Here is a 27,676-nt window from a genome sequence, read left to right on the forward strand (position 1 = left end):
TTTGATTTGAGAGGGGTCTCTGATTCCCAATGGCTGGGCGACCTTGGGCCACTTGCCTGACTTCCCTGGGCCTCAGCTTCCTTGACCTAGAAGAGGTTAGGACTCACTTTTGGGGGTCTTCTGGCTTGGATGTTCTGTGGCCCCAAATGCTCAACACAGCTGCCCCCTGCCCTGTCTCCCTCCTGCCCACTCCTTGCCCCATACTGAGCTGTGAGGTGAAGCCATCCCCCAGGCCTGGTCACCTTCTGACTGCCCACTATGGTCTGCTCTCCATCCTTCATGCACCTGCAGGGGAAAGGGAAAATTTCTTCCTTCCCACTTCAAGCATCTGCCATGTGCTGTGCCAGACAACTCAGAACCACCAGTCAGCCACGCCAGCTTGGGCCTGCCATCTGTGGCTGAGATCCAGAGAGAAGAGAACTTGACACAGAGTTGGCCTCACCCACCCCCTGCCTCCAAAGGGGCTGCCTGGATTGGAGTGTGGTTTCCCATGGGTCTCAGACCTGGTTGGAGGCTCAGCAGAGGAAGAAGTGGGACAGGGAGACAGGTGGGGGTGGGAATGGAGCCTGGGAGAGGCAGAGGGCTGTGGGAGCGGAATGCAGGCGGCAGGTGCCGCCCTGCAGCTTGGGGAGATGGGGCCTCATTCTTCTGCAGGTGATAATGCCGGTGGGATGGGAGCTAGCTGGAGCAGAAAGACCAGCTCCCCAGAAACACGTCCACTCCTGGGAGGCAGAACCCCTTGGCTCTGCTCCCCTTGGTGCAGGGAGTGTGGGTGAGAGAGGGAGCTGGGGCCTGCCATGCACCTAAGTGGCTTGCTCTCCTCTTTCACAGACCTGGAGGCGGCTCTGGGTTAGGGCTGTGGCAGCCCGGGCCAGGAACCAGCATTGGTGGAGCCGGCACTTACTGGGTGCCGTGATGCCCATGCACACGGCGTGCTTTCCACATGTGACTGCGCTGAGTTCCAGCAGCATTCCATGAAGCAGGGCAGAGCCATCGTTCCCTGTCCAGATGAGGAGGACATTGAGGCTGAGAAGTGAGTGACTTGCCCAAAGCCTTGTGGCTGATAAAGGATGTGTGTGCGGTGGGGGTGGGAGGAGATTCCAACTCACCTCTTTGTCCCATGATGACGGGAGGGGATGTCCTCTAAGCTCTCGGGCACAGGTTTATGGCACAATTTGCTGTTTGTCTGTGTGCTTCTTTTCTTTTCTGAGATGGAGTTTTGCTCTTGTCACCCAGGCTGGAGTGCAGTGGCGCAATCTTGGCTCACTGCAACCTCCACCTCGTGGGTTCAAGCGATTCTCCTGCCTCAGCCTCTTGAGCACCTGGGACTACAGGTGCCCACCACCACACCTGTCTAATTTTTGTATTTTTAGTAGAGATGGGGTTTCACTATGTTGGCCAGGCTGGTCTCAATCTCCTGACCTTGTGATCCACCCACCTCAGCCTCCCAAAGTGTTAGGATTACAAGCCTGAGTCACGGTGCCTGGCTAATTTTTGTATTTTAGTAGAGATGGAGTTTTACCATGTTGGCCAGGCTGATCTCAAACTCCTGACCTCAAGTGATTTGTCTGCCTTGGCCTCCCAGAGTGCTGGGATTACAGGCATGAACCACTATATCTGGCCAATTTCAGCACTTTAAAAGGGTGATGTGGGAGGATCACTTAAGCTCAGGAGTTCAAGACCAGTCTGGGCAACATAGTGAGACCCCCATCTCTGCAAAAAATATTTAAAACATTAGCCGGGTGTCGTGGCACACACCTGTAGTCCCAGCTATTTGGGAGGCTGAGGCGGGAGAATGACTTGAGCCTGGGAGGTCAAGGTTTCAGTGAGATATGATTGCACCACTGCACTGCAAGACCCCGCCTCAAAAGAAAAAGAAAATAAAAAGATACAGAACACAAGGCATACATGTAATCTTGTACTCACATTTAAAAAGTATAAAAATTCCGGCATGGTAGTGCTTGCTTGTAGCACCAGCTACTCGGGAGGCTGAGGTGGGAGGATCACTTGAGCCTAGGAGTTTGAATTCAGCCTGGGCAACATAGCAAGACCTTGTCTCTCTTCAAAAAAAGTACAAAGAAATGGTAAAATTATTTTTATTATTTTGTTTTTATTTTCTTTCTTGGTAAATTTATTTATTTATTTATTTTTTGAGATGGAGTTTCGCTGTTGTTACCCAGACTGGAGTGCAATGGCACGATCTCAGCTCACCGCAACCTCCACCTTCTGGGTTCAAGCAATTCTCCTGCCTGACTCCCGAGTAGCTGGGACTACAGGTGCACACCACCATGCCCAGCTAATTTTTGTATTTTTAGTAGTGACGGGGTTTCACCTCGTTGACCAGGATGGTCTCGATATCTTGACCTTGTGATCCACCCACCTCGACCTCCCAAAGTGCTTGGATTATAGGCATGAGCCACCGCTCCTGGCCGGTAAAATTATTTTAAAAGTTAGGAATGCAAAAGGCTTATTGAAAAAAAATTTTTAAAAAATATTTGCTATAAACTTAACCAGGAACGGCAGTGTTACTTTTTTGATGCATTCACATTTTGAAACTGCTGCAGTTTTTTTTTTTTTTGAGACGGAGTTTCGCTCTTGTTACCCAGGCTGGAGTGCAATGGCGCAATCTCGGCTCACCGCAACCTCCGCCCCCTGGGTTCAGGCAATTCTCCTGCCTCAGCCTCCTGAGTAGCTGGGATTACAGGCACGCGCCACCGTGCCCAGCTAATTTTTTGTAATTTTTAGTAGAGATGGGGTTTCACCATGTTGACCAGGATGGTCTCCATCTGTTGACCTCGTGATCCACCTGCCTCGGCCTCCCAAAGTGCTGGGATTACAGGCTTGAGCCACCGCGCCCGGCCTGCAGTTTTTTATTTTTAAATTTTATTTAATTAATTTATTTTTGAGACAGTGTCTTGCTTTGTCTCCAGGTTAGAGTGCAATGGCACAATCTCGGCTCACTGTAACCTTATTCTTGGGTTCAGGCAATTCTCCTGCCTCAGCCTCCTGAGTAGCTGGGATTACAGGCACCTGCCACTAAGCTCAGCTAATTTTTGTATTTTTTAGTAGAGACAGAGTTTCACCATGTTGGTTAGGCTGGTCTTGAACTTCTGACATCGTGATCCGCCCACTATGGCCTCCCAAAGTGCTGGGATTACAGGCATGAACCATTGCGTCTGGCCCTGCTGCAGTTTTTAAAAAAGTAGCCTCAGTATCTCATTTCGCTTTATACCAAAGCAATCTGGAATCACAGCATTTGCATCCAATAACATTAAAAAAATTAGTTTTACAATTTCAGGATGCCTTTTAATTTATCTAAGTAGAAGCTGGGAAAGGGTAAGATGGTTGGCTGGATTCAGAATGAAATCTGTTGGCTCCTGGGATCTCCTCATCCTCCCGCATAGCAAGGGTTCAAGAAGGGACTATTGCCGAGTTTATATCTTCATCCCAGAGTAGAAAAGACTTAAAAATGTGTCACATCAAGTCTGGGCATTGCTAGGTTTTCATTCTAAATTTTAAAAGTTACTTTGAAATTGTTGACACTGGCCCATCTTGATACAAATGGTAACACTGTAAACTTTTCCACTTAGTAAAATTAGATAGAAATAGAATCAACTGAAGAACTTGTTTAAAAAAAAAAAAAATGGAGATCTCAATTCAGGGCACCTGGGCACAGCCCACATGGGAAGCCCTGTCCCTATGCTGTTCCATACCTACCTTCGTCTGGGAGCAGGCTCTCTAGCCGGGCATGGCAGAGTGGAACATTGTACTTGCTGGTACAATTTTACTTGAGCAGACATGTGCAACCCAGAATGGAATAAAACAAAACAAAGCTAGGAAGACGAGGGTAATTGCCTCCTAATCAATGACACATTTACAAGGAATTCAGATCTTTACACAGACTTGGCAGGGAAGCACTTCCTTTGGAGGTATATCCAGAACATGCTCCTCCGGCCGCTACAGTGATCGCTTTGATATGGCCGCAATATTAACAATTGGTGCACAGCACATGTTCTTAGGTTTCTTTTTCTTTTTCTTTCTTTCTTTTTTTTTTTTTGAGATGGAGTCTCACTCTTGTTGCCCAGACTGGAGTGCAATGGCATGATCTCAGCTCACTGCAACCTCTGCCTCCCTGGTTCAAGCAATTCTCCTGCCTCAGCCTCCCAAGTAGCTGGGACTACAGGAATGCACCACCATGCCCGGATACTTTTGTATTTTTAGTAGAGATGGGGTTTCTCCATGTTGGTCAGGCTGGTCTTGAACTCCTGACCTCAGGTGATTCACCGGCCTCTGCCTCCCAAAGTGCTGGGATTACAGGTGTGAGCCACCGCACCTGGCTGTCTTTCTTTATGTCTCCTTCCCTCTTCCTTCCCTCCCTCCCTCCCTCCCTCCCTCCCTCCCTTCCTCCTTCCTCCCTCCCTCCCTTCCTCCTTCCTTCCTTCTCCCCTCTCCTCCACTACCCTCCCCTCCCTCCCTCCCTCCCTCCCTCCCTCCCTTCCTTCCTTCCTTCCTTCCTTCCTTCCTTCCTTCCTTCCTTCCTTCCTCCCTCCCTCCCTTCCTCCTTCCTTCCTTCTCCCCTCTCCTCCACTACCCTCCCCTCCCTCCCTCCCTCCCTCCCTCCCTTCCTTCCTCCCTCCCTCCCTCCCTTCCTCCTTCCTTCCTTCTCCCCTCTCCTCCACTACCCTCCCCTCCCTCCCCTCCCTCCCTCCCTCCCTCCCTTCCTTCCTTCCTTTCTTCCTCCCCAGGGTCTTGCTTTTTCACCCAGGCTGGAGTGCATGATGCAATCTCGGCTCACTGCAGCCTCAACCTTCTGGGCTCAAGTGATCCTCCCACCTTTGCCTCCTCTGAGAACCTGGGACTAGAGGCATGCACCACCATGTCTGGGTAATTTTTTTTCTGTTGAGACTGGGGTCTCACTATGTTGCCCAGACTGGTCTCCAACTCTTGGACTCACGTGATGCTCCCGCCTTGGCCTCCCAAAGTATTGGGATTATAGGTGTGAGCCACCATGCCCAGGCTTTTCTTTTAGACACCATTAAAAAAATAAAAGTGAATAATGCCCAGAAGCACTCTTACAAAATCAAGGGCCCTTGAGCACACGGAACAGTGACCAGCTGTGCCAGGCCCTATCCTGAATGTTGCAGAGTGAGCCCACAGATACGCACAGATTCCCTAAGCTAACAGTCACTAAGTTCTATGATTATCCCCGTATTGCAGTAGGGAAAACTGAGGGCTGGAGTAGTGGAGTCACTTGCCAGGGCTGCACAGCCCCTTGCACTCAGCTGCCTTCCTGCCTTTGTTTCCCCTAGCTTCCTCTTGTGCCTGCAATGCTCCAGCCAAGTGGAACCCTCCTCTCTTCCTGGACAGCAGGATTTCTTGCCTCCTGATCTTTGCTCTCTGTAATCTTCCACACATCTCGGCTCAGGTAAATAGCACTGTCTTCAGTACCACTGCACCCCCTTCTGTTCTAAACCCTGGATCTTTCCAGGGACATCAGCATGACCCAGTCCACCCTGAGCCACCTTCCTTGCCTGGCACGTTCTAAATATTGGAATTAATTATTGAGTGAGTGAATGTCTGTAACTCATTTTCATTTTTTTCCTGAAACACATGTATCACTGTACAATCCACAAATCACTGTACTTATCACACTGAAAAAAATACGTATCACTGCATTTTTGGCAATACAACTATATCTGGATTTTTCTGAGGCGGAGTACAGTGATTTATGGATTGTACATAAATCACTGTACTTATCACACTGAAAAAATATATATCACTGTATTCTCAGCAATACAACTATATCTGGATTTTTTTTCCTTTTTTTTTTTGAGACGGAGTCTCACCCTATTGCCTAGGCTGGAGTGCAATGCTGTGATCTTGGCTCACTGCAACCTCTGCCTCCCGGGTTCAAGTGATTCTCCTGCCTCAACCTCCTGAGTAGCTGGGATTACAGGTGTTTGCCACCACACTTGGCTTATATTTTGTATCTTTAGTAGAGACAGGGTTTCACCATGTTGGCCAGGTTGGTCTTGAACTCCTGACCTCATGATCCGCCCGCCTCAGCCTCCCGAAGTGCTGAGATTACAGGTGTGAGCCACCGTGCCTGGCCAGATGTTTTAAATTGTTTTGAGAATATCATATTCTGCATGCAAGTATGTTGTTGCCCAGATTGTCTGTTTATCCAGGTTGCTTAGTGGGAAATGGTTAATAAAGGACTAAGCTAAAGCCTCAGTCCCAGGCACTCTGTGGCATGGTCACATTTTGGGGGAAGGAAGGAGCAGCTGACAAGGCATGACCATATGCCCACTGTTGAGACACCACACTCACAGCCATGTGCCCGGAACAGCTCTCCATGCTTTGACTCCTTACCACAACCTAATCTGTCCTAATCTCCATGTCACTCTGTCCTAATCCCCATGTCACAGAGGAGACATAGAAGTGTGGAGAGCTGCAGTGACTGGCCCAGGGCCCCTTGGCTGGAAAGGGGTGGAGGCAGGATTGGGCTCCAGGCCTGTATGAGTGAAGGAGGAGGCTGGATGCAAAGTTGTGAAATGTCTGTGGGGAACAAAGTTGGGGTGCTCACAGCTGGCAATCTTTGGAAAAATACCCCAGTAAGCTGCCAGGACAGAAGGTGTAAGCCCCATAATGTTCAGGCGATGATGTCAAGCTGCTGGGTGCAAGACAAGTAGAGGAAGTTTTGTTTGTCTTGAGAAGGAGGAGGAGAGAAAAGAAGAGGGGGAGAGGCCAGGTGTGGTGGCTCAAGCCTGTAATCCCAGCACTTTGGGAGGCTGAGGTGGATGGATCACGAGGTCAAGAGATCGAGACCATCCTGGTCAACATGGTGAAACCTTATCTCTACTAAAAAATACAAAAAATTAGCTGGGTGTGGTGGCGCATGCATGTAATCCCAGCTACTCGGGAGGCTGAGGCAGGAGAATTGCCTGAACCCAGGAGGCGGAGGTTGCAGTGAGCTGAGATCGCGCCATTGCACTCCAGCCTGGGTAACAAGAGCGAAACTCCGTCTCAAAAAAAAAAAAGAAGATGGGGAGAGTGAAGAAAACCAAAGACATACAAAGCGGCCAGAATGCGGCATGGGGCATGTGACTAGGTGGTGACCCCCTGGGGCCAGGAGGCCAAAAGGCTGGCGAGGCATCCTGCTTTGTTGCTGGGCAGTGCCAAGCTGCATGCCTCTTTCCATCTTCCAGTCTCCAGGAGCTCCTGGTAGACTCACCAGTGCTTGTTGTGCAGGGGGATTTTTGTTTGTTTGTTTTGAGATGGAGTTTTGCACTGTTGCCAGGGCTGGAGTATAATGGCACAGCCTTGGCTCACTGCAACCTCTGCTTCCTGGGTTCACATGATTCTCCTGCCTCAGCCTCCTGGTAGTTGGCATTACAGGTGCACACCACCAAACCCAGCTAATTTTTTATATTTTTAGTAGAGACAGGGTTTCACTATGTTGGCCAGACTGCTCTTGAACTTGTGAGCCACCCACTTCAGCTTCCCAAAGTGCTGGGATTACAGGTGTGAACAACCATGCCCAGCTGTGGAGGGGGATTTGTGCAACTGGATAAGGGGCTGATGGTGAGGCCAGTGAGCATGCAGTGCGTGGAAGAGCAGGAGGCCTGATGACAAACACTTGTTCAGAAACCTTGAGAGAGGCTGGGTACAGTGACTCATACCTGCAATCCTAGCACTTTGGGAGGATGAGGCAGGAGGATTGCTTGAGCTCAGGAGTTTGAGACCAGCTTGGGCAACATGGTGAGATTCTGTCTCTACAAAAATAAAAAAAAATAATTAGCTGGGCATGATGGTGGTCCAGTAGTCCCAGCTACTTGGGAGGCTGAGGCAGGAGGATTGCTTGAGCCTCGGAGGTCAAGACTGCAGTGAGCCATGATTGTGCCACTGCATTCCAGCCTGGGCATCAGAATGCGACCCTGTCTCAAACAAAACAGAACAAAAACCCCCAAAATCTTGGGAGAGGCTCTGTATTTTCATAGGGCATGGAATTGCAATGCAAACTGAACTTACCCAGATATGAAGGTGCTGAGAGCTGATGGCTGAGCTTCACACTAATGGGACAGAGGTATTATGGGTGCCAAAGAGGTCCCTGTTAGCTCAGTCCTAGAGAATGAGCAGAGGCTTCTTGGTAGTGGCTTGTCCTGGCACTGTTTGTTGGTTCTTTTATTTCTTTCTCAGTTACTGTCATAAGGACGATGCCAGAGAACAAACAGCCTAGAGGGTAAATAACCAGGCCAGGCACAGTGGCTCACATCTGTAATCCCAGCGCTTTGGGAGGCCAAGGCAGGCAGATCACAAGGTCAAGAGATAGAGACCATCCTGGCCAACATGGTGAAACCCTGTCTCTACTAAAAATACAAAAATTAGCTGGGCGGGGTGGCATGTGACTGCAGTCCCAGCTACTTGGAGGCTGAGGCAGGGGAATCGCTTGAACCCAGGAGGTGGAGGTTGCAGTGAGCCGAGATTGCCCCACTGCATTCCAGCCTGGTGACAGAGCAAGACTCCATCTCAAAAAAAAAAAAGAGCAAGTAAACAACCATTAGATTTCTTTGTGGACTCATTTCTTATCCCTTTCTATATATAGTAGCAATTTATAGTTTCTACCATTTTGTATCTAGCTTTTTCTTATATTCTTTTTTTCTTTTATTTTTTTAGAGAACTGGGTCTTGCTATGTGGCCTAGGTTGGCCTGAAACTCCTGGGGTGAAGCAATCCTTCTGCCTCAGCCTCCCAACTAGCTGGGATTCCAAGTTGCATGTCACCATGCCTAACTATATCTGGCTTTTTTTTTTTTTGAGACGGAGTCTTGCTCTGTCGCCAGACTGGAGTGCAGTGGCACGATTTCAGCTCACTGCAACCTCCACCTTCCGGGTTCAAGCAATTCCCCTGCCTAAGCCTCCCCAGTAGCTGGGACTGCAGGTGTGTGCCACCACGCCCGGCTAATTTTTTTTTGTAATATTTCAGTAGAGGCTGAAATATTAAATATTCAAATATTAAATATTCAGTTTCACCATGTTGGCCAGGATGGTCTTGAGCTCCTCACCTCATGATCCTCCTGCCTCGGCCTCCCAAAGTGGATTACAGGCATGAGCTACCGCGGCTGACTTGGCTTTTTCTTTTAACATTTTAGTTTAAGAATTTTCCAATATTGCTACACAGTCATCATCATTGTTTTCAAGGGCTGGGCTGACTTTGGTTTTCAATCCTGGCTCTGCCATTTACTGTTTTTACTCCACATCACCCCCAGCAAGTTACCTGGCTAACCCCTCACCGGGGCTTTCTGTCACCATCCTCTCCACCTGGATGACATGAAAAGGTGCTTGGACAGCGCCTAGGACAGTGCTCAGGCAGTGTTCTCCATTTCCCCCCAGGAGTATTTACCTCTGAAAACAGGGATAATACCCTGTCATTTAGGTGATTATCCCTAGGTGATTGTGAGAATTGGAAAGATTGCGTGTACATTGCCTGGTGTCTTGCCATCCAAATGTATTTGATTAGAGAGAGCAGCAACGTACGCCCTCCCACCCCCTTTTTAAACTAAGCGGGGCCAAGTGGAATGACGCTTATAGCACAAGTCGGAGGATCTAATGGCAATAGCTTCTGTGTCCCTTGGGAGAGGAAACTTTCTGAAAGACTGTAGGACTACCTTCCCTGAACTTCCGGTCAGGTGCGGTGCTGTCTTGCTGAGCCCTCCATCCCTGGGTGCCGACGAAACCGCAAAACTCCGACCCCAGGAAGCGAGTCCTAGGGACCACCACTAGCAAGCGGCTTTGGAAGAGTAACTTGCACCACCCTCGCTCCAATTAAAGAGCCACTCCCCTTTGATTGACAGGAGAAGTCACCAATGCGCATCCGGGGGCGTTCCCTCGTGCGCACACGGAGCGAACCGCCTCTGTACGCTGATGACCCAATCAGGGGCGCCAGAGATGCTGTGGGGCGGGGCTAGGTGTCCGGCAGCCAATGGGCAGAGCCCAGCGGGAGCGGCGAGGGCGGTGCGTTTGCGGCTGGCGGCAGAAGCGGCCGCTGGGGATCTGGGCAGGGCTGGGCATCGCAGCCGGAGTGAGAGTGGGAGCCGGGCCGGAGACGGGAGGGGAGACGCCGTCGCGGCTGGAACGAGTGTGCGGCGGGTTGGGAGGCGAGCGGCCGCCGAGGTGAGGGGTCGCCGCGACGGTCGGGGCGCTGAGGGCGGGACGTGGGGGCGCTGGTCCGCGGCTGGGCCCGCGCCCTTTTAGGGCCGCCGCACTGAGTTCCGCGCCCTGAGGGAAGCCGGTCCGGCCGCGCAGAACTTCCTGTCTCCGTGGGAGGGGGCGAGTACTCTGGGCCGAGAGGGGCGCCCGGAGAAGACATCTTGGGGAGGACAAGGGCGAGTGGGCTCCGCTCGGGGAAGGGGCAGGAGCCCATGGGGGCGGCGCTGGGGGAGCGGGGCAGTTTTCCGGGGCCTGCTGAGGGAGAAGTGCGGGAGCAGGGCCGTCGGGGGTTAAGGGCTGCTAATGGAGGTGGGGGGTGGAGACAGCTGCAGAAGAGGGAGCTGGGGCCAGTTTTGGATGGACGCGCTTTGCGAGAAGTGGGAATCCGAGGCGTGCAGAGGTTAGACGAGGGTGCCGGAGCTGCGCCGGAGGGGAGGCGTGGCTGGGACGCGCCGGTGAGAGGGCAGGGCTTGGTCCTGGGGTGACCTGGGGGGCGACGCAGGACACATGTGGATGCGCTGACTTGGGGCGCTTTGATGAGCATCCTCCACTTCCTTCCCATCCTCTGTGTCCTGGCTCTGTGTGTGTGTGTGTGTGTGTGTGTGTGTGTGTGTGTGTCTGGGGAGGGTAGGGGAAGCAAAGCTCTTTCTGCAGCACGTCCTAGGGCTGGGGCCACGGTTTGCCCTTGTGACCGTCTTCGGAGTTTCCCCAAACTCATTGAATCAGAAATCTGAACTCCCTTCCTCCTCTAGGGCTTTCAAGCCTGGCCAGGCATCCTGAGAGGTCCTTGACTGGAGAGGCAGTGGTTGCTGCTGCTGTTGAATTTCATTGACTCATTGGATTTCACCTCCATCAGAGAAAGTCTATTTTCTTTTCAGAAGGATTTGGTTGGTCAGGGTAGCAAGCTATGCTATTGCCTTGGGGCTCCACACAGCCTTTGAGGTATAACAGGACCTGGATGCCACTCTCGGCTTGGGTGCCTGAGGGAAGGTGGCCTTTGGCTGGGATGTGTGCACCATTCCTGGGTCCTGTCTTCTCTTTTTACCCCCCACCTGTCCCTGGTGGTTGTGGTGAAGCGGGTAGGCTGCTCAGAGTCTCCAGGGCTACTTGGCACACAGTTTACCAAATACTGCCTGGCCGTCTTGATGACGATCAAGAGACCAGCTCAAAGAATTTGACCCTCAGCTGCAGATGGTGAGCTCACACCTTCCTTTATTCCTTTTCTGTGCCTCCCTCTGCACTTATTCTCGTGTGCTGAAGTTTTGTTGTAAACCTGCTGGGATTGCCAGGTTGGAGCCCAGGGCAAGGGCACGGACCAGGTGGGCAGTGTTGAATGCCAGCCCTCCTGTTGTTGCCCCCGATGTTCTCATTCTACCTGATTCGTGAGCCTGCCTGCATGCAGCCTCCTCATAGCAACATTGGATGCGTGCCAGTGCAGCTTGGATTTCTCTTGATTCACCTGGAAAACTTTGACTTGTGTGCACTTAAACTTTTCATTGTAGAGTTTGGCAGCCTCCTTGGTGAGGTTATGCTGGTTGAGATATGAGGCCACTACATCAAAAACTTTTCTGTGGTGTGTTTTTCTTTCGACAATAGTCTTGAAGCTTTAAAGAAAGTGGCCATTAGGCTGATGATATTTATTACTTGGGAAAGTAACATGACACAGAGAAGTAGATGAGTGATTAGGTCTGCACTCTTTATCCTCTTTTTGGGAGAAGAAAAACAAATCATTTGATGGAAATGGTATCCTTAGCTCATGCTGCTTTGGGACTTGGAACTTTATTACTTTTAATCTCAAATGTATATGTAGTTGTGATGTGATATTTAAAGAATTTAGTCTGGGCGCGGTGGCTCACGTCTGTAATCCTAGCACTTTGGAAGGCCGAGGAAGGCAGATCACCTGAGGTCAGAACCTAGAGACCAGCCTGGCCAACATGGTGAAATCTCGTCTCTACTAAAAGTACAAAAGTCAGTCAGGCATGGTGGCACACACCTGTAGTCCCAGGTACTTCGGAAGCTGTGGCATGAGAATTGCTTGAACCCAGGAGGTGAAGGTTGCAATGAGCCGAGATCATGCCAGTGTACTCCAGGCCTGGGCAACAGTGAGACTCCATCTATAAATAAATAATCTAAAAGTATGCATATATTAAAAAAAAAAAACAGTATCTGGGTTTCCAACATAGCCTTCCCCCTAACCCTGCTTACCCAGTCCACATCTCTGATGGCCAGACATTTCTGGGGTGGGAACAGAGGGAAATTTGTCCTTGCCCTTTTTTTTGAGACAGAGTCTTTGCCTCTTGGGTTCAAACGATTCTTCTGCCTCAGCCTCCCAAGTAGCTGGGATTACAAGCGCCTGCTACCTTGCCCAGCTAGTTTTTATATCTTTAATAGAGATGGGGTTTCACCATGTTGGCCAGGCTGATCTGGAACTCCTGACCTCAAGTGATCCACCTGCCTTGGCCTCCCAAATGTCCTTGCCTTCTGTTTGTTCTCTATCCCTTCAGAGTCCATGCTGTGTTAAGGGAGTCACGCTCAGGCTTCCTAATTCTGAAGGGTTACCAGTGGATGATTTCAGGATGTGGTGGAAGGTTTCTTTAATAATAGTAATGACACCTTGTGTTTAGAGATGATGGCAGTGGCATTTACCAGATGCTCTCTGGCCACCTTCATCTGAACCTCCCAGCTGACTCGGGCCTGACTTATCTGCCATCAGATTGTAATGGCAGTTTTGTGGAGGCCACCCTGTAGATTATGCGATTAATGACCACATTCATGTGAGTGATAGTGCTGGCTCAGTTAGGTTGTTTGGTATGGTAGTTGCATACCTGAGGGCAGTGCAGCAATGCCTTAGTTACAAAGTCAGTTTGCATTCCACAGGTAGAGGCTTTTCTTTATGGCCATGGCACTGATCCCTCTCATACCAGAAAGTATCATTTGTTCCTGCTCCAGACAGACTCCAGATGTGTCCCAGTCGTGGTTCTTGGGGTAGTTTTATAGGAATTTCTGCAGAATTTTAGTATTCAGATGAGTATGCTCTATCCGTGGGCTGGAGACAGACAGAATTCTCAAAGTATTCTGCACAATGCAACATTTTTTGGTATCTCTGCAGTTCCAAAGGTAACTGCTTGAGGGACAGTGGCCACCAGAGATCACAAGTTTTGATATTTCGATGAAAAACACACATACATAAACAAAAACCACCTTTCCTTAAATGACCTATTGAATTGTGTTTATTCCCATGATTGCATGTTCTTCTGTTTGCTTAATAAAATGTAACAAAGCATCATAGAGTCTTTCTTGTTTTCTAGAATAAGGTCTTTTTGATTTTCAAAGTTTTTTTGAGATGGAGTTTCAACTCTGTTGCTCAGCCTGGAGTATAGTGGCACGATTACTGCAACCTCCACCTCCCGGGTTGAAGCGATTCTCCTGCGTCAGCCTCCCGAGTAGCTGGGATTAGAGGCACCCGCCACTACACCCAGCTAATTTTTTGTATTTTTAGTAGAGACAGTGTTTCACTATGTTAGCCAGGCTGGTCTCGGATTCCTGACCTCGTGATTTGCCTGCCTTGGCCTCCCAAAGTGCTTGGATTACAGGTGTGAGTCACCACCCTGGCCTTCAGTTTTTAAAATAATAATTTTATTTTTAAAAATAGAGCTGGGGTTTCTCCATGTTGGCCAGGTTGGTTTCAAACTCCTGGCTCAAGTGATCCTCCCATCTCGGTATACAACGTGCTAGGATTACAGGTATAAGCCACCACACCTGGCCTATTTTTAATCTTAAAAAATCATTTGCATGTTTCTTGACTTGAGGCACTGAACTAGACAGAGATGAGAATATAGAAATAACAAAATGGTGTCTCAACTTCCAGACCTCACAGGAAGCCTTAAAAATGATAAATAAGGATAGAGACTTGGCTGTACCTTTAGAAACTGCATGTGTGGTGGTTTATAGAACATACTCTGTGGCCAGATAAAATTTATATGATGATTTTTCCTCCCAAGAATATGGGATGATGGAGGGGGAGGAGCATGGATGGAGACTAGGAGCCTTGGGCTCTTGTCCAGCCTCTCCCTGACTAACCCTGAGGTCTGGGACAATTCACACAGAACTCAGGGTCTCCGTTTTCATATGTATCAAATGAGGGACTTAGAGAATGTTTACCTTTTGCAAATCTGATAGCAGCTGTGACCTCTTCCCAGGAAGCACATATGTGGACAGCTTCATAGACCTGGACCCAGATTAAGAACTGGATCATTCTGTCTCTGAGCTCCCTCTCACCTGTGATATTCTGTAATCCTATTTTTCTGGTCATCTTTGAGCTAACAATAATGATGACTTGTATTTATAGAAGATGCATATTCCAGAGCACTTTCACCTCTCATTTTTTATTTTGTGCTCAAAACATTTCTGAGTGGTACCTGTGTTAGAGAAAGTGGCCAGGCTTGGCCAGCACCTCGACAGAGCACACAGCCAGAGGCCGTCCTGGGACTGGAACCGGGGCTCCTGGTTGCCATCCTGGGGCTTTTCCATTAGGCTTTGCTTCCTTGGTGGTTGTCATTATGAGTTATGTTTGGCAGCTCAAATATCCCCAGAATGTGTCACTCACAGAAGGAACTATTTGTTCATCTGCCAAAAGGACTGTTTTTCTCTCTGAATTTGGATCACTAAACACCTTTCTGTCTGACTGCGAAAAGGCTACTTACTTTGTTTTTGTTATTTTTTCTTGCCACATCTTTCTTTCTTTCTTTCTTTCTTTTTTTGTTACTACATTTTTCATAGGGGCAGTTTGTAGGGCTTGAGTGTTTTGAGCAGATTTATTTAATGCTTATTGATGAAAGAGTACATTAAGATGACTACTTCTCAGTTGCTTAGCAGTTGAGAAAGTTGTGAAATAAATGTTAAGTAAAAATTCCAAATGTCTGACTTGTCCTATCCAAATATGTCCTCACAGAGGAGATGCTCTCTGCAGTCTAGGAGGCCCCTCCCTGGGCCCAGAGCTGCTGGGTGGATTTGAAAGTTGGGTGTGGATTGTGCTGGTGGCCAGGACTGTCCAACAGTGGCTTCTTGTGGCCTTCTGGCCAGATTCCTAACATTTTATGAACTAATTTTGTCATTTTATTGAAAGAGTACATATTCTCAGCTATATAAAGAGCTTCTGTATGTGAAAGAACACTGAATTTAGGCTGGGTGTGGTGGCTCACGCCTATTATCCCAGCACTTTGGGAGGCTGAGGCAGGCAGATCACGAGGTCAGGAGTTTGAGACCAGCTTAACCAATATGGTGAAACCCTGTCTCTACTAAAATTACAAAGATTAGCTGGATGTGGTGGTATGCGTCTGTAATCCCAGCTACTGGGGAAGCTGAGGCAGGAGAATGGCTTGAACTCAGGAGGCAGAGGTCACAGTGAGCTGAGATTGTGCCACTGCACTCTAGCCTGGGTGACAGAGCAAGACTCTGTCTTGAAAAAAAAAGAAAAAAGAAAAAGAACACTGAACCTTAGAGCCTCACAGATGTTATGTGGCTCATTTCTGATGAAAATAATCATAATACAGATTAAAAAAATATTTTTAAAGAATACTTCTGATATATTTCTGAAAGATGTTTTGAATCCTCAGACATGGAAGCTGATAGTACTGCACACAGCAGGCGTCACTCAGTGTGGAGAACTCCACCTGTCTTCCCATTATGTCACGTGTACTGTGACTGTTGTTGCAGCCAGCTGGGGCACTCTGTTAAGCTGCCCTTGGAAGTACCTGCTTTATATTTTCATTTCACTCCCTGGACTGAGAGTGTTTGGAGGATATCTCAGTGGCTCCTGGGGAGGGAGCATCTGTGGGTGGAAGGAAGCAGGCAAGGTGAGTCAAAGGGGGTGGTCCTGGCCACTGCAGCTCTGGAATTCCAAGATAAAGATGATGGCTGCTCTGTAAAGGCAGCTCAGTGTAGACAGCAGGCCTAGAAACTTATCTCGATTCATTGTGGCAGTACCAGATAGGAGTGTGTACAAAGTACAGGAGGACAGAGAAGGGCAAGTCTGACTGCCCTCAGGACACTGCAGAGAGCTGACCTTCAGGGAGGTGACTTTGCCAGAGCCACAGGTGCCCTCCAGTTGGGCTGATGGGAAGAACCATGCTGGGCAGAGCTGTGGAGAGAGGCGGAGGTTGCAGTGAGCCAAGATAGTGCCACTAAACTCCAGCATGGGTGACAGAGCAAGACTCTGTCTCAAAAAAACAAAACAAAACAAAACAGCATCTAGGGGCTCGTGTGAGAGGGACTGCTAGGGGCAGGGAAACTTCAGGTTGTGACCTGCCTTGTATTCTGGAGGACAGTTCACTGGGGAGCTGTTTCTGGATATTTAAAACAGCAGGATGAAGATCTTTAGAGAAGCAGGATGTCAGCTGAGAAGTCAGGGATGCAGATGGGGGAGGGGTGATTCAGGTGACTCCATTTCACAAAGGTCACCTCTGTCCCTGCCAGTCTGTGTTCCTAGGAAGCAGTGGCTCAGCTCTCTAATGAGAGGGGCTTTTAGAGTGGAATGGCCCCAGTCTTGACTCATTCTCTTAACCTGCATTTACGTGTTTGGTTGGGAATGCAGCAGCTGTGTGGCTTCTGCTTCTCTTTCTTTTTTATTTTTTGAGATGGAGTTTTGCTCTTGTTGCCCAGGCTGGAGTGCAGCGGAGTGATCTCGGCTCACTGCAACCTCCACCTCCTGGATTCCAGCTGTTCTCCTGCCTCAGCCTCCCAAGTAGCAGGGATTATAGGCATGCACCGTCATGCCTGCCTAATTTTTGTATTTTTTGGTAGAGATGAGATTTACCATGTTGGCCAGGCTGTTCTCAAACTTCTGATCTCACATGGCCTGCCTGCCTCTGCCTCTCAAAGTGCTGGGATCTCCGGTGTGAGCCACCGTGCTCGATTGCTTCTCTTTCCATATGGTTTATGCTTGTGCTTACAGATCCTTGAGCTTAGTATGTCACTTTCACTGTAGTTCCTGCAGAAGAAAGATAATTTTGCGATAAGGTATTGGAGGTTAGAAACATGGTTTTGGACTCAGACAGCCTTTGGGTGTGGGTTCGAACTCCACCACTAGGTGACTGTGTGCCTTTTGGCCAAATGCTTCAGCATCTCCAAAACTGGGTGTCTTAGTCAGTTGGGGCTGCTGTAACAAAGATGCCATGGCTTGTAAACAACAGAAATTCTTTGTTATAGTTTTGTAAGCTGCAGTCTGAGGTCAGGGTACCAGCATGGTTGGGTTCTGAGGAGGGTCCTTTTTCATGTTGTGGATTGCTGACTTCTTATAGCCTCACATGGCAGAAAGAAGGTGAGAGAGCCCTCGGATACTTTTTATAAAGGCATGAGTGGCCAGGGGCAGTGGCTCATGCCTGGAATCCCAACATTTTGGGAGGCTGAGGCAGGAGGATCACTTGATGCTAGGAATTTGAAGCCAGGCTGAGTAACATAGTGAGACCCTGTCTCCACAAAAACTTTAAGAAAAAATTGTGAGGACACTAGTCCCATTCATGAGAGCCCTGCCTAATGAGCTTCCAAAGGCCCTCAGCTTGAGGGGTAGAATTTCAACATAGGAATTTTGGGGGAACCATACTTCAGTCCTTTGTGCCAGGATTCTGAGGCCCTTCCTCATTGGATTTTGGCAGGGCAGCATGAGGTGATAGAGCCCAGGAGCTCAGCATGTGTGCCTGGTCCACAGTGCTGCTTCAATCACTCTGCTATCGCACAGTGCAGTGTCTACTTAAGTGAATTTGCTAATTAAGCAAATTATACCTTTAAAGTGCCCAAAGTGATTTTATTCAGTTCTGTTTAAAAATCCCCCCCAAACCTCACAATGTTCATGACCTCTTTGTCCACAAAAGAAAAAGAAAAAAACTCCCCCCCCCCCCAAACTTTCTGGACCTTTCCTTGGTGACTCGGGGTCATGGGGATGCAGTTGTATGTCACTGGTGTGGGTGAGGCCTCCTGCCCTGCACGGACTACCCTCATATCCTGGCACTTACAGGGCCTGCCTTCTCTCTTCTTACCACCTTTTGTAAGCTGCTGTTGGCATATGGCCCCTTTGTTGGGGTGAGGGCCTGAGGGTGGTCATGTCCTCCCTGGGTTTTTTTTTTTTTTTTTCTTTTTTGTGATGGAGTCTCACTCTGTCTCCCAGACTGGAGTACAGTGGTGTGACTTGGCTCACTGCAGCCTCTGCCTCCTGGATTCAAGCAGTTATCTGCTTTAGCCTCCAGAGTAGCTGGGATAACACACGCCTGCCACCATACCTGGCTAATTTTTGTATTTTTAGTAGAGATGGGGTTTCACCATCTTGGCCAAGCTGGTCTTGAACTCCTGACCTCATGATCCATCTGCCTCAGACCTCCAAAGTTGGGATTACAGGCATGAGCCACCATAGCTGGCCTCCTCCCTGGGGTTTGAGGGCAGCCCCGCCATGCAGAGGCCTTGCTGTCTTCTAGGTTAGTGATTTTCTGCCTGCGTTTGATGTGATGGGTTATAGAAAGCCTGACCGTGGGCTGAAGGGATGCTGCTTGACTATACCTAGTGACTCAGGTTTGGAAGAGGGTACTGGTGGTGACAGCTTACCCCTGGTGATGAGAAGTAGAACTTAGAAAGCCGATGATAAAGCTATAGGCACTGCTCACCTGTGTGAAATTGTGCTCAGATAACATGTAGCAATGATAGTTAAGGTTTTAGAATTCTGGAAAGTTTCTCCTTGTTTTCCAAATTGTACCACTGCCCTTTTACTTTTATATTAATGTTTAAGTAATAACTTTGTAATTAAAATAAGTATAAATAAAAAGAGCTTGGTTGTCTAGGCATTTGCAGTTTACCAAGAAGCTTTCCATAGCCCTCATTTTGTTTTCAGAACAGCCTTGTTAATTTGCCACCTTCTTCATCATTCAGAGGGGAAAGAGAGGGAGAGGTGAATGGGTCAGTGGTTTTGCCTGAGGCCACCAGCCAGGACCCCACATCCTCCTCTGAGCCCGAGCCCAAGCCCAGAGCTCCCAGGGAGGCCTGTGATGGGTCCTCTGCCTGGACCTGCAGGGTGGTCTTTATAGAATCAACCGTGGCTAGTATTTTGAAGTTTCCTATTGAATTAAATGAAATCTTATTACTATAAAGTGATACCCAAACTGTAGTTTGTGAACATTTTCATATTTTAAACTGCATTTGTCTTTCATTATATTAAATTATGTCGTCGCCAACTGAGTGTGCCAAGATCATGAATTGTGGTCTACAGAGGAACCACAGAACAGGCAGTGCTCCCTGTGCAGACCTCCAAGCCTGCTATTAGTGGGTTCTGTAGCTGGCTGGCCGGCTGGAGCTGGGCTGCCTGCTGGCTGCTTAGCTCACACATGGTGATGCTTTAATTAAGCAAATTGTGACCTCTGCTCTTGCAAATGTATTATCAGATAAGGAGTCTGGGCATGTGCCACCAAGGAGGAGGATGTGCATGGGGGGGTGTGGAATCAGTAATGAGGGGCTCACTGTCTGCACAGGCCCCCCATGTTCTGAAGTTTTCTGAGAGATCCTTCAAGAAGCTTTACTTCCTGGCCATTTAATTCTTGCAACAAGATCGTGTTCTCTCCACTTTATGCATGAATAAACTGAAGATCAGAGTGATTAAGTGGCCTTCAGAGGGTCACCATCAGAGCTGGTGCTCTGCCTACTGAAGCCCATGTTCATTTCACCTCCTCTGGCTGGCTGGAATGAGTAAGTTCTGAGTTGCTAACTCTCCAATGTGAACGTCTGTAAAGGATAATCAGTGTTTCTCCCCCACCTCTGAGAAACATGGACATGAGGCAGATTATGTGTGTCTTGTGCTTAAGACAGGATCTGTGTCTGTAACTAACTTGCTTAAGATAAAATGAAAGTTGACAGTCATTTAACAGCAGGAAGATAAGGGCAGAAAAGGGAGAGCGGCTGGTGTGCAGTCAAGGCTGTGGGTGACTCTGGTGCACCCACCTGGTGATGCATTCCACGTGGGATGGGAGGAAGATTCCAGAGGCCCTGGCTTAGGAGTGCTGTTGCCTTGCCTGGGGCAGATGCATTCTAAAAGGCATCTTATGCTGTTGAAGAGCAGGTAGACAAGGGAGAAGTTGCATTTCTGTAGAGCACTGCACTTTGTAAAATTGTCAAAGGTCTTCACATTTTGTCAACATTGTGATGCCAAATAAGAGCATTTACTCAGGTGTATTAGAGCAGATACTTTTTTTTTTTTTGAGACGGAGTTTCGCTCTTGTTACCCAGGCTGGAGTGCAATGGCGTGATCTCGGCTCACCGCAACCTCCGCCTCCTGGGTTCAGGCAATTCTCCTGCCTCAGCCTCCAGAGTAGCTGGAATTACAGGCACGCACCACCCTGCCCAGGTAATTTTTTGTATTTTTAGTAGAGACGGGGTTTCACCATGTTGACCAGGATGGTCTCGATCTCTTGACCTCGTGATCCACCCACCTCGGCCTCCCAAAGTGCTGGGATTACAGACTTGAGCCACCATGCCCAGCCGATACTTGTTTTTATGCTTGCGATAATCATAACTTTTATGTCAAATGATTTCTTTAAATCTTTTAAAAATTGAAGGTTCAACATAGAAAACAATGTTCTGAATAAAGAATTCTCTTTGTAGTTTACCTTCCACACATAAAATTTTTTTTTTTTTTTTTTGAGACGGAGTTTCGCTGTTGTTACCCAGACTGGAGTACAATGGCACGATCTCGGCTCACCGCAACCTCCGCCTTCTGCGTTCAAGCAATTCTCTTGCCTCAGCCTCCTGAGTAGCTGGGACTATAGGCACTCACCACCATGCCCAGCTAATTTCACCTTGTTGAACAGGATGGTCTCGATCTCTTGACCTCGTGATCCACCCGCCTCGGCCTCCCAAAGTGCTGGGATTATAGGTGTGAGCCACCGTGCCTGGCCGCGTTTTTTTTTTTTTTTTTTTTAGACGGAGTTTCATTTGTTTTTTTTTTTTGCCCAGGCTCGAGTGCAGTGACATGATCTCAGCTCACTGCAACCTCTGCCTCTTGGGTTCAAGTGATTCTCCTGCCTCAGCCTCCCGAGTAGCTGGGATTACAGGCATGTGCCACCACACCCAGCTAATTTTGTATTTTTAGTAGAGATGGGGTTTCTCCATGTTGGTGAGGCTGGTCTTGAACTCCTGACCTCAGATGGTTCGCCCACCTTGGCCTCTCATAGTGCTGGGATTACAGGTATGAGCCATCGAACCTGGCCAACGAAGTGGTTTTTATGTGTCTTGATCAAGTAACCTATTCCCTGCCGACTTTGTACCAAGCTTCAGAAGAGGCAAGAGAGGTACATTGTCTCTCTCCTTCCTCAAGGCAATACTTCAAGGTTGCTTGAAGGTGAGGAAGCTCTAGGTAGTGAAATCAGGTGCCTAGTCCAAGGCCAGCCAGTTTGTAGATGGGAGAGATTTGAAGCTTGAACTGACCTCACTGTTTTCTTTTCAATAACTGACATTGTTACGATTGTATTATTCAGATTCACTTAAATATTTTCTTGGCTGGGCGTGGTGGCTCATGCCTGTAATCCCAACACTTTGGGAGGTCAAAGCAGGTGGATCACGAAGTCAGGAGTTCAAGACCAGCCTGAGCAGTATGTGAAACCCCATCTCTACTAAAAGTACAAAAATTAGCCAGGCTTGGTGGCCTGTGCCTGTAATCCCAGCTACTCGGGAGGCTGAGGCAGGAGAATCACTTGAACCCAGGAAGCGGAGGTTGTGGTGAGCCGAGATTGCACTACTGCCTTCCAGCCTGGCCTGCAGAGTGGGACTCTGTCTCAAAAAAAAAAAAAAAAAGAATTTGTTTTCTCTGAAGTATTTTCCATGTTTTACTGTCTTCTTTAAAAAGATTATTAATGATTCTATTATCCTGTTGATGTAATGAGATTAAAACATTCCCTAGTGCTGGACATTTTAGGTTATTTCCACTTTTTTGCTAATGTAGATGAATTTGCAGTTTATAATTTCATCTTTCTTTTTTCATCTATGCAATTATTAGTTCCTGGGGATAAATTCCCAGAAATAGAAATCTTGTATTAAAGGGTATGAACACCTTAAGAGTGTTTTGGAAGCCTGTCTTGCTGCTTATAAGTTTATTTTTCTGATATTTTTGGGTGAAAAAATTGGGATTCCTTCTCTTTAAGGTGCTTGCCTTGGCCTTTAGAACTTCTAAGCATCTGTGAGATAAGAAAGTTCTGTGAGAGTTTCTTAAATGAGTCACATTTCCTTCCTAAGTTTCTGGATATCGTTTTACTTGAATTAGTTGCGTTACTTTCATGAGCAAGACACAATGTTTTAGAAAATCCTTCCTACTTTATTATTAATCCCTGGAGCTAATGTTCCAAATTCCCAAGGTAGTGAATGCTTGGAGTTGCATTCTTCCATCAGCTTAGCAGTCAAGGTAGGCATCTCACAAACCTTCTCTAGCTTTCTTTTCCTCATTTAGGGGATGCGTAGTGGAAAGACTCTGCAGGGTTCTTTCTGCCAGGCAGCCTGGGGGTCATGTGGTCCTTTGGAGTTTGTCTCTAGCTTCTAGATGCCATTCTCATGGACATTCCTGGCTCTGTTCATCTCCAGAGACAAGCATCTCAAGAGGGAACATGGAGGGAAGTTTATAGCACTGATGCTTGCTTGCCTTGTTTGCTCGTTTGTTTTTCTGTTCTAGTCTGCTGTGGAACTTGTCACCATGTCCCCTCCCCGTGAACTGACTTTCCTACCCTCCATTGTCCCTTAGGTATTCACTCTCAGACTGAGCAGAGTCCTGGTTTTCCTGGTGGCTCATTTGCCAGGCGTCTGCAAAGGACAAGGTGCTTAGCAGGGACAGAGAGGGGATCCAATTGGGAGCAATGGCCGGGCCACCCGACCTCAGTGCTCACCTCTGGGTCCCCTCCTTTGGATTTCTACGGTGCCTCCACCATGTCTACCCTCTCCCCCAAGGAGCTGTTTCCCTTTTAGTTCTCTGGACTCAACCATGGGCAAAAGCTTGCTCCTCTTGGTTCCTCTTATCCCAGGTAAGAAAAGCTGATGTTCACAACAAAATGAAGAGACTTGACTACACCCAAAGGTAGAAATAAGAAGAAACAGCCGCAGACAGCACAGCATACAAATGTTTGGCTTCCTAAGCACAGGCAGGTTTTTGTGCCCACACTCCAGGGCTTGTCTAACTGCACTGGCTCTGCCAGGCACAGCCCAGCTTCCTGCTTCCCTTCCTAGCCCTGCTTCTGTCAGTAAAACAGAATTTTAGGATTAATGCTTTGCATGATGCTTCGGGGACTATATTTTTATCACGAGTTTGGAAATTGTACTTTGCCCCGGTTTCTACAGATGCCTAAACATGGTCTAGGTTGCTGTTGCCTTGGCAACTGGCGGAGCTCTTGGTTGTGTGTGTGGTGAAGGCCCTGGCAGGGGCTGGATGGAAGCCCCAGGTCTTCCTTAGAGCTTCTCAGCCAAGCTGGTAGTTACTTCCAAGCCCAGAGGTGTATGCTCTTAACTCCCCTTTGTCGTTTGGAGCTTCCCATTTCATTTCCCTAAGAAATCCCTGCTCAGCTGCCTTAGACTCGGGTGCGTGGTATGACATGGCATGGCATGCACTGAGAGGGCTGATTTATTTCAAGACTGGATTTTTGGCAACAACACGAGACACAATTCCTTAGCAGCCCTTGACCTAAGCTTTATTCAAGGTTGGACAGGGCAGGGGCTGCTTGTCCTCTCCCTTCAAGTTTCTTTTGCTTCTCAGACCTGGGGCTGCTTGTTGGGGCCCAGAGCTGGGCCTTGCCTGAGAGTCCCGCAAAAGCAGGGCCTTCCAGTGGGCCAGAGGGGCACTCCTGACCGCCTATAAGTCATGGGAAGAAAGTGAATGTGATTGGAACACTGCAGTGCCACACAGTACATGTCCTTTTATGAACACTGAGTGAAAGGTTGGTATAATCAATTCCAGTCTTATCCTTTGTTATTTTCTTTAATGCTTTTTGTATTTCCTTTTGGGCTTATTTCTTTTCTTTTTAGTCTTACAAAAGTGAGTCTGAAGTTGTGATGTGTGGGGGTTGGGGCTGGTTCATTGCCCCCTCTTAAAGCTCAGACAAGTCAACCTTCCTTGAAGTTTTTGGGTATAAGCTCATTTCCAGAATTGCTATTTTGGACCCATGCTTTTCTCTCTGCTACCTCTGTTAGGAACTTGCAGATTCACGAAATTTATAAATAGTTTGACATAATGTGAGCTCTTACTAATAAGTAAAGAGGTGGGTAGGGAGAGAAACCTCCTTCAATCACCACCCTCCAAAAACCTCATGTTAGCAGTGTGATTAGTGGAGGTGGAGACAAACTCAGTCCATTGGGAGCTCCTGCGGGTATCAGGTGGGAGAGGGGAGTTCTCTTCTTGGGGTAGACCTGGCAAATTACCAGTCCCCACAAAGGCTGCAAAGCCCTGCTCCCCATTTCCTGTGCATTCTGCTGTCCAGGAGGGCTGGCTTTTGGGGCCCTGACCTGGAACCCAGGTTGCTTTTCCCCATAGGAGGGCCTCTGTCTGGAGCAGTGGGACAAGCCTCTGCTGTGTTCTGGCCTTGGGACGGCCCAGTCCAGTGGGGCTACATGTGCCTGCAGTGAGCTGTTATTAGTAAGGAGCTCTGCAGCCAGATTGCCTGGCCTTGAATCCCAGCTCTGAGATTGATTGTGGTACCTACGTACCTCACCTTTGAAGTGGAGATCATGTTAGGATTGTTGTACAGATTGGATGCATGAATGTGTGCCCTGCACTTGGGATGGCGTTGCCCACCAAGAGCTCCATTGTAGCACAGCCATTGGTGCCTCTGAGCATCCTAATCCTCTTGCCTTGGGCCTCTTTGATTCCCACTTTACAGTTGAGGAAATAGGCTCAGAGAAGCTTAATGTGTCTTCAGACCTGGGTCTACCTCAGGGTTCTCCCTTCAGAGCACTGGTGGTCCCCCACAGTGGCCTTGGCTCCCCAGCAAGTTAGGGAGTGACTGCCAGGGGACTACTCCATCAGTGCTGTGCCCACCAGGCATAGTTTATAGACAGATTTCTTAATGCCTCCATACACGTGCATACACACACATAAAATATTTATATGCTACTGAAATGGGAGAGTTCCCTGGACCCCTTTGAGGTACTTGGGACAGGGATGTGGCTGGTTTGCTCAGACCCCTTATAGGAGGAGGGAGTGTGCAGGTGAGCAAGTACAGGAGCCAAGGCGAGTGCTTTTGGGCTCCAGCTCCTTGGCAGTGTCTAGGGCTGTTACAAAGCTCTTTTAAACCTCCTGTCTGGGGATGGCTTAAGTATTAAACAGCTCAGTGAAGAGTCATTGTAACAGCCTTTTTGGGTTCCCGCATCCAGTGCATCACAAATTGCCTGGTGTCTAGGAAGAATCAGGTCATGTGGACTTGAATGATGGTGAATGCAGAATTTTTATTATGGAGGTGGCTTTCAGCAGGATGGGGAGCTGGAGATGGAATGGGGTGGGAAGGTGATCTTCCCCTGGAGTTTGGCCATTCCGCAGACAATCTCCTCTCCAACTGCCCCCAGCTGAACTCTTGACTTCCTCTGCCACTCTTCTGTGTGTGGAGTCTGTGATGTGGGGTTTGTATGGGCACAGGATGATAGGGGGCATGGCAGGCTGAAAGGCAACATTTGGGTGTAAAAACAGGAATGCCTGTTCTTATTTAGGGCCTTGGATCTGGGCTAGAGGGTGGAGCACTCACCAGGGACCCTGCCCTCCTGCCTCCCGTTCCTGTCATTACTATATATAAATGGTGCTGTGATTATGATTTAAAAAATCATAATCGGTTTATTTTAAAACTTTAATTTATAGTAGCCTTTTATCATCTGGATTTTCTAAATTATTGAATGTAAAAAATACTATTATCTAGGGATCTAGCAATCTTGTTGCTCTTTAAAAGGCTTGAGTTCAGTTCACGACCATCCTGGCCATCATGGTGAAACCCTGTCTTTAAAAAAATAAATAAATAAACAAGACAAAACAAAAAAGTCTTGAGTTCAGAAAACGTTTATTGTTGCCCTTTTCTTGCCCTGTGTTTGGTGTCTGCCCTTCTGTCTGTCTGGCATCTGCATGAGTCATGGGTCAGGACATGTTGGGGACATGGAGTCTGGTGTGACTGGGCCTAGTTATAAACTGGAAGCAAGGTTGGGAGCCTAGAATCCAAACCAGGTTTAGACTGGGAGAATATCTGAAATCCCTGCAGCAGCAAAGAAGGTTCTTATATCTACGGTTCCTGAAGGAATGTTGCTGGGTCCCCAGGTTCTCTGGGAGCATTGATGTGTCTCACTGTCATGATGCCAAAGACTTTTTGTTTTTATTCATCAACTTCCTGTACTTCCTCCTGCTCCCTTGTTAACCTGGGGCTGGCTCTAGTTTCAAAGTTAACTCTCAAACTCAAACCTCAGACTTAAAGGCTGGGGACTGCCCTTGGCTATGTTGGGGGCCAGCTCCTGAGAAACCTCTTTTTCAGGAAAGCTCTGGCCTGTTAGATTTTGCTCTGTAATTTTACTACCCTGCTCACCTAATGGTGGTCATTGGTGTTCTGAGACACATGGGTGGAACTCAGCAATGTTTCTTAACCTGTATTTTTTGTTTGTTTTTTGAAACAGATTCTTGCATGTTGCCCAGGCTGGAGTATAGTGGTGTGATCTAAGCTCACTTTGCCCTCTGCTTCCTGAGTAGCTGAGGCCACAGGCATGCACTACCATGTCCGGCTAATTTTTGTTGACCTGTATTTGGATTTTATGTTTCCTTTAGAATTTTATGCAAATTGATTCTTTCCCCCTAGAAATGGACTCAGACATTTTTGCATGCAATTCTGATATATTCATAATTCCCTATTCATTCATTCAACAAATATTTGAGCACCTGCCATGTGCTAGGCACGGTTCTAGGCACTGGAGTCACAACAGGAACAAAATTGTCCATGATCTTACATTCTGGTTGGAGGAGGCAGAGCACAAACACCCTCAGCCCAGTGTGGAGGGGAGGCCGGCCTCAGTGGGCAGGGCTGGGGGGGATGTCCAGGCCTCATCCTCCTATCTGGCTGTGCTTGATGCCAACTTCCCAGCCCTCTTCTAGCCTTCACTTCCCTGAACTGGTTTTTGACTTCACAATCATTATCGGAGTGATTTTTTTTTAAATTTAATGTTTATTGAGGCTCATTTTGTGCCAGGTGTCCCCTTTTCCCTTGCATGATTACACTTATTCTCATGACAACTTAGCTTTGCAAGTGAGAAAGCTGGGCCCAGGCCTCAGTACTAGGAATGTGATGTGTAGTTTTCATCAGCATGCAGCTTGAGGTTACAGAACCTCAGGTAAGCCAGGCCTGAGAACACCATCAGAAATACCAATAAAAAATTCAGTGTGTCCATTTTGCCTTGGACCATCTCTATTCTCTGTCTTCCCCCCCACCCCCCACCATCGAGACA

General features: G+C 48.1%; 1 protein-coding gene across 8 annotated transcripts in view; it reads left to right on the forward strand.

Annotated features, from left to right (window-relative positions):
* Positions 1-10,032: 10,032 nt before the first annotated feature.
* Positions 10,033-27,676, forward strand: part of PACSIN2 (protein kinase C and casein kinase substrate in neurons 2) — a 129,375-nt gene continuing 111,731 nt past the window's right edge. For 4 of the 8 annotated variants that reach the window (XM_035265739.3, XM_078333860.1, XM_054238952.2 and 1 more), the window contains exon 1: positions 10,033-10,171. Coding sequence is in view for 2 of the 8 variants with exons in the window: in XM_054238953.2 (XP_054094928.2) it covers positions 10,565-10,607 (43 nt within the window). In the remaining 6 variants the exon portion in view is untranslated. Of the gene's footprint in view, positions 10,172-10,556; positions 10,608-15,912; positions 16,063-27,676 lie in introns of those variants that run through there. The other 4 variants (XM_054238953.2, XM_078333849.1, XM_054238950.2 and 1 more) reach the window with 2 other exon arrangements.

The sequence above is a fragment of the Callithrix jacchus genome, chromosome 1 (genome assembly GCF_049354715.1).
Source record: "Callithrix jacchus isolate 240 chromosome 1, calJac240_pri, whole genome shotgun sequence".
Lineage (NCBI taxonomy): Eukaryota > Metazoa > Chordata > Mammalia > Primates > Cebidae > Callithrix > Callithrix jacchus.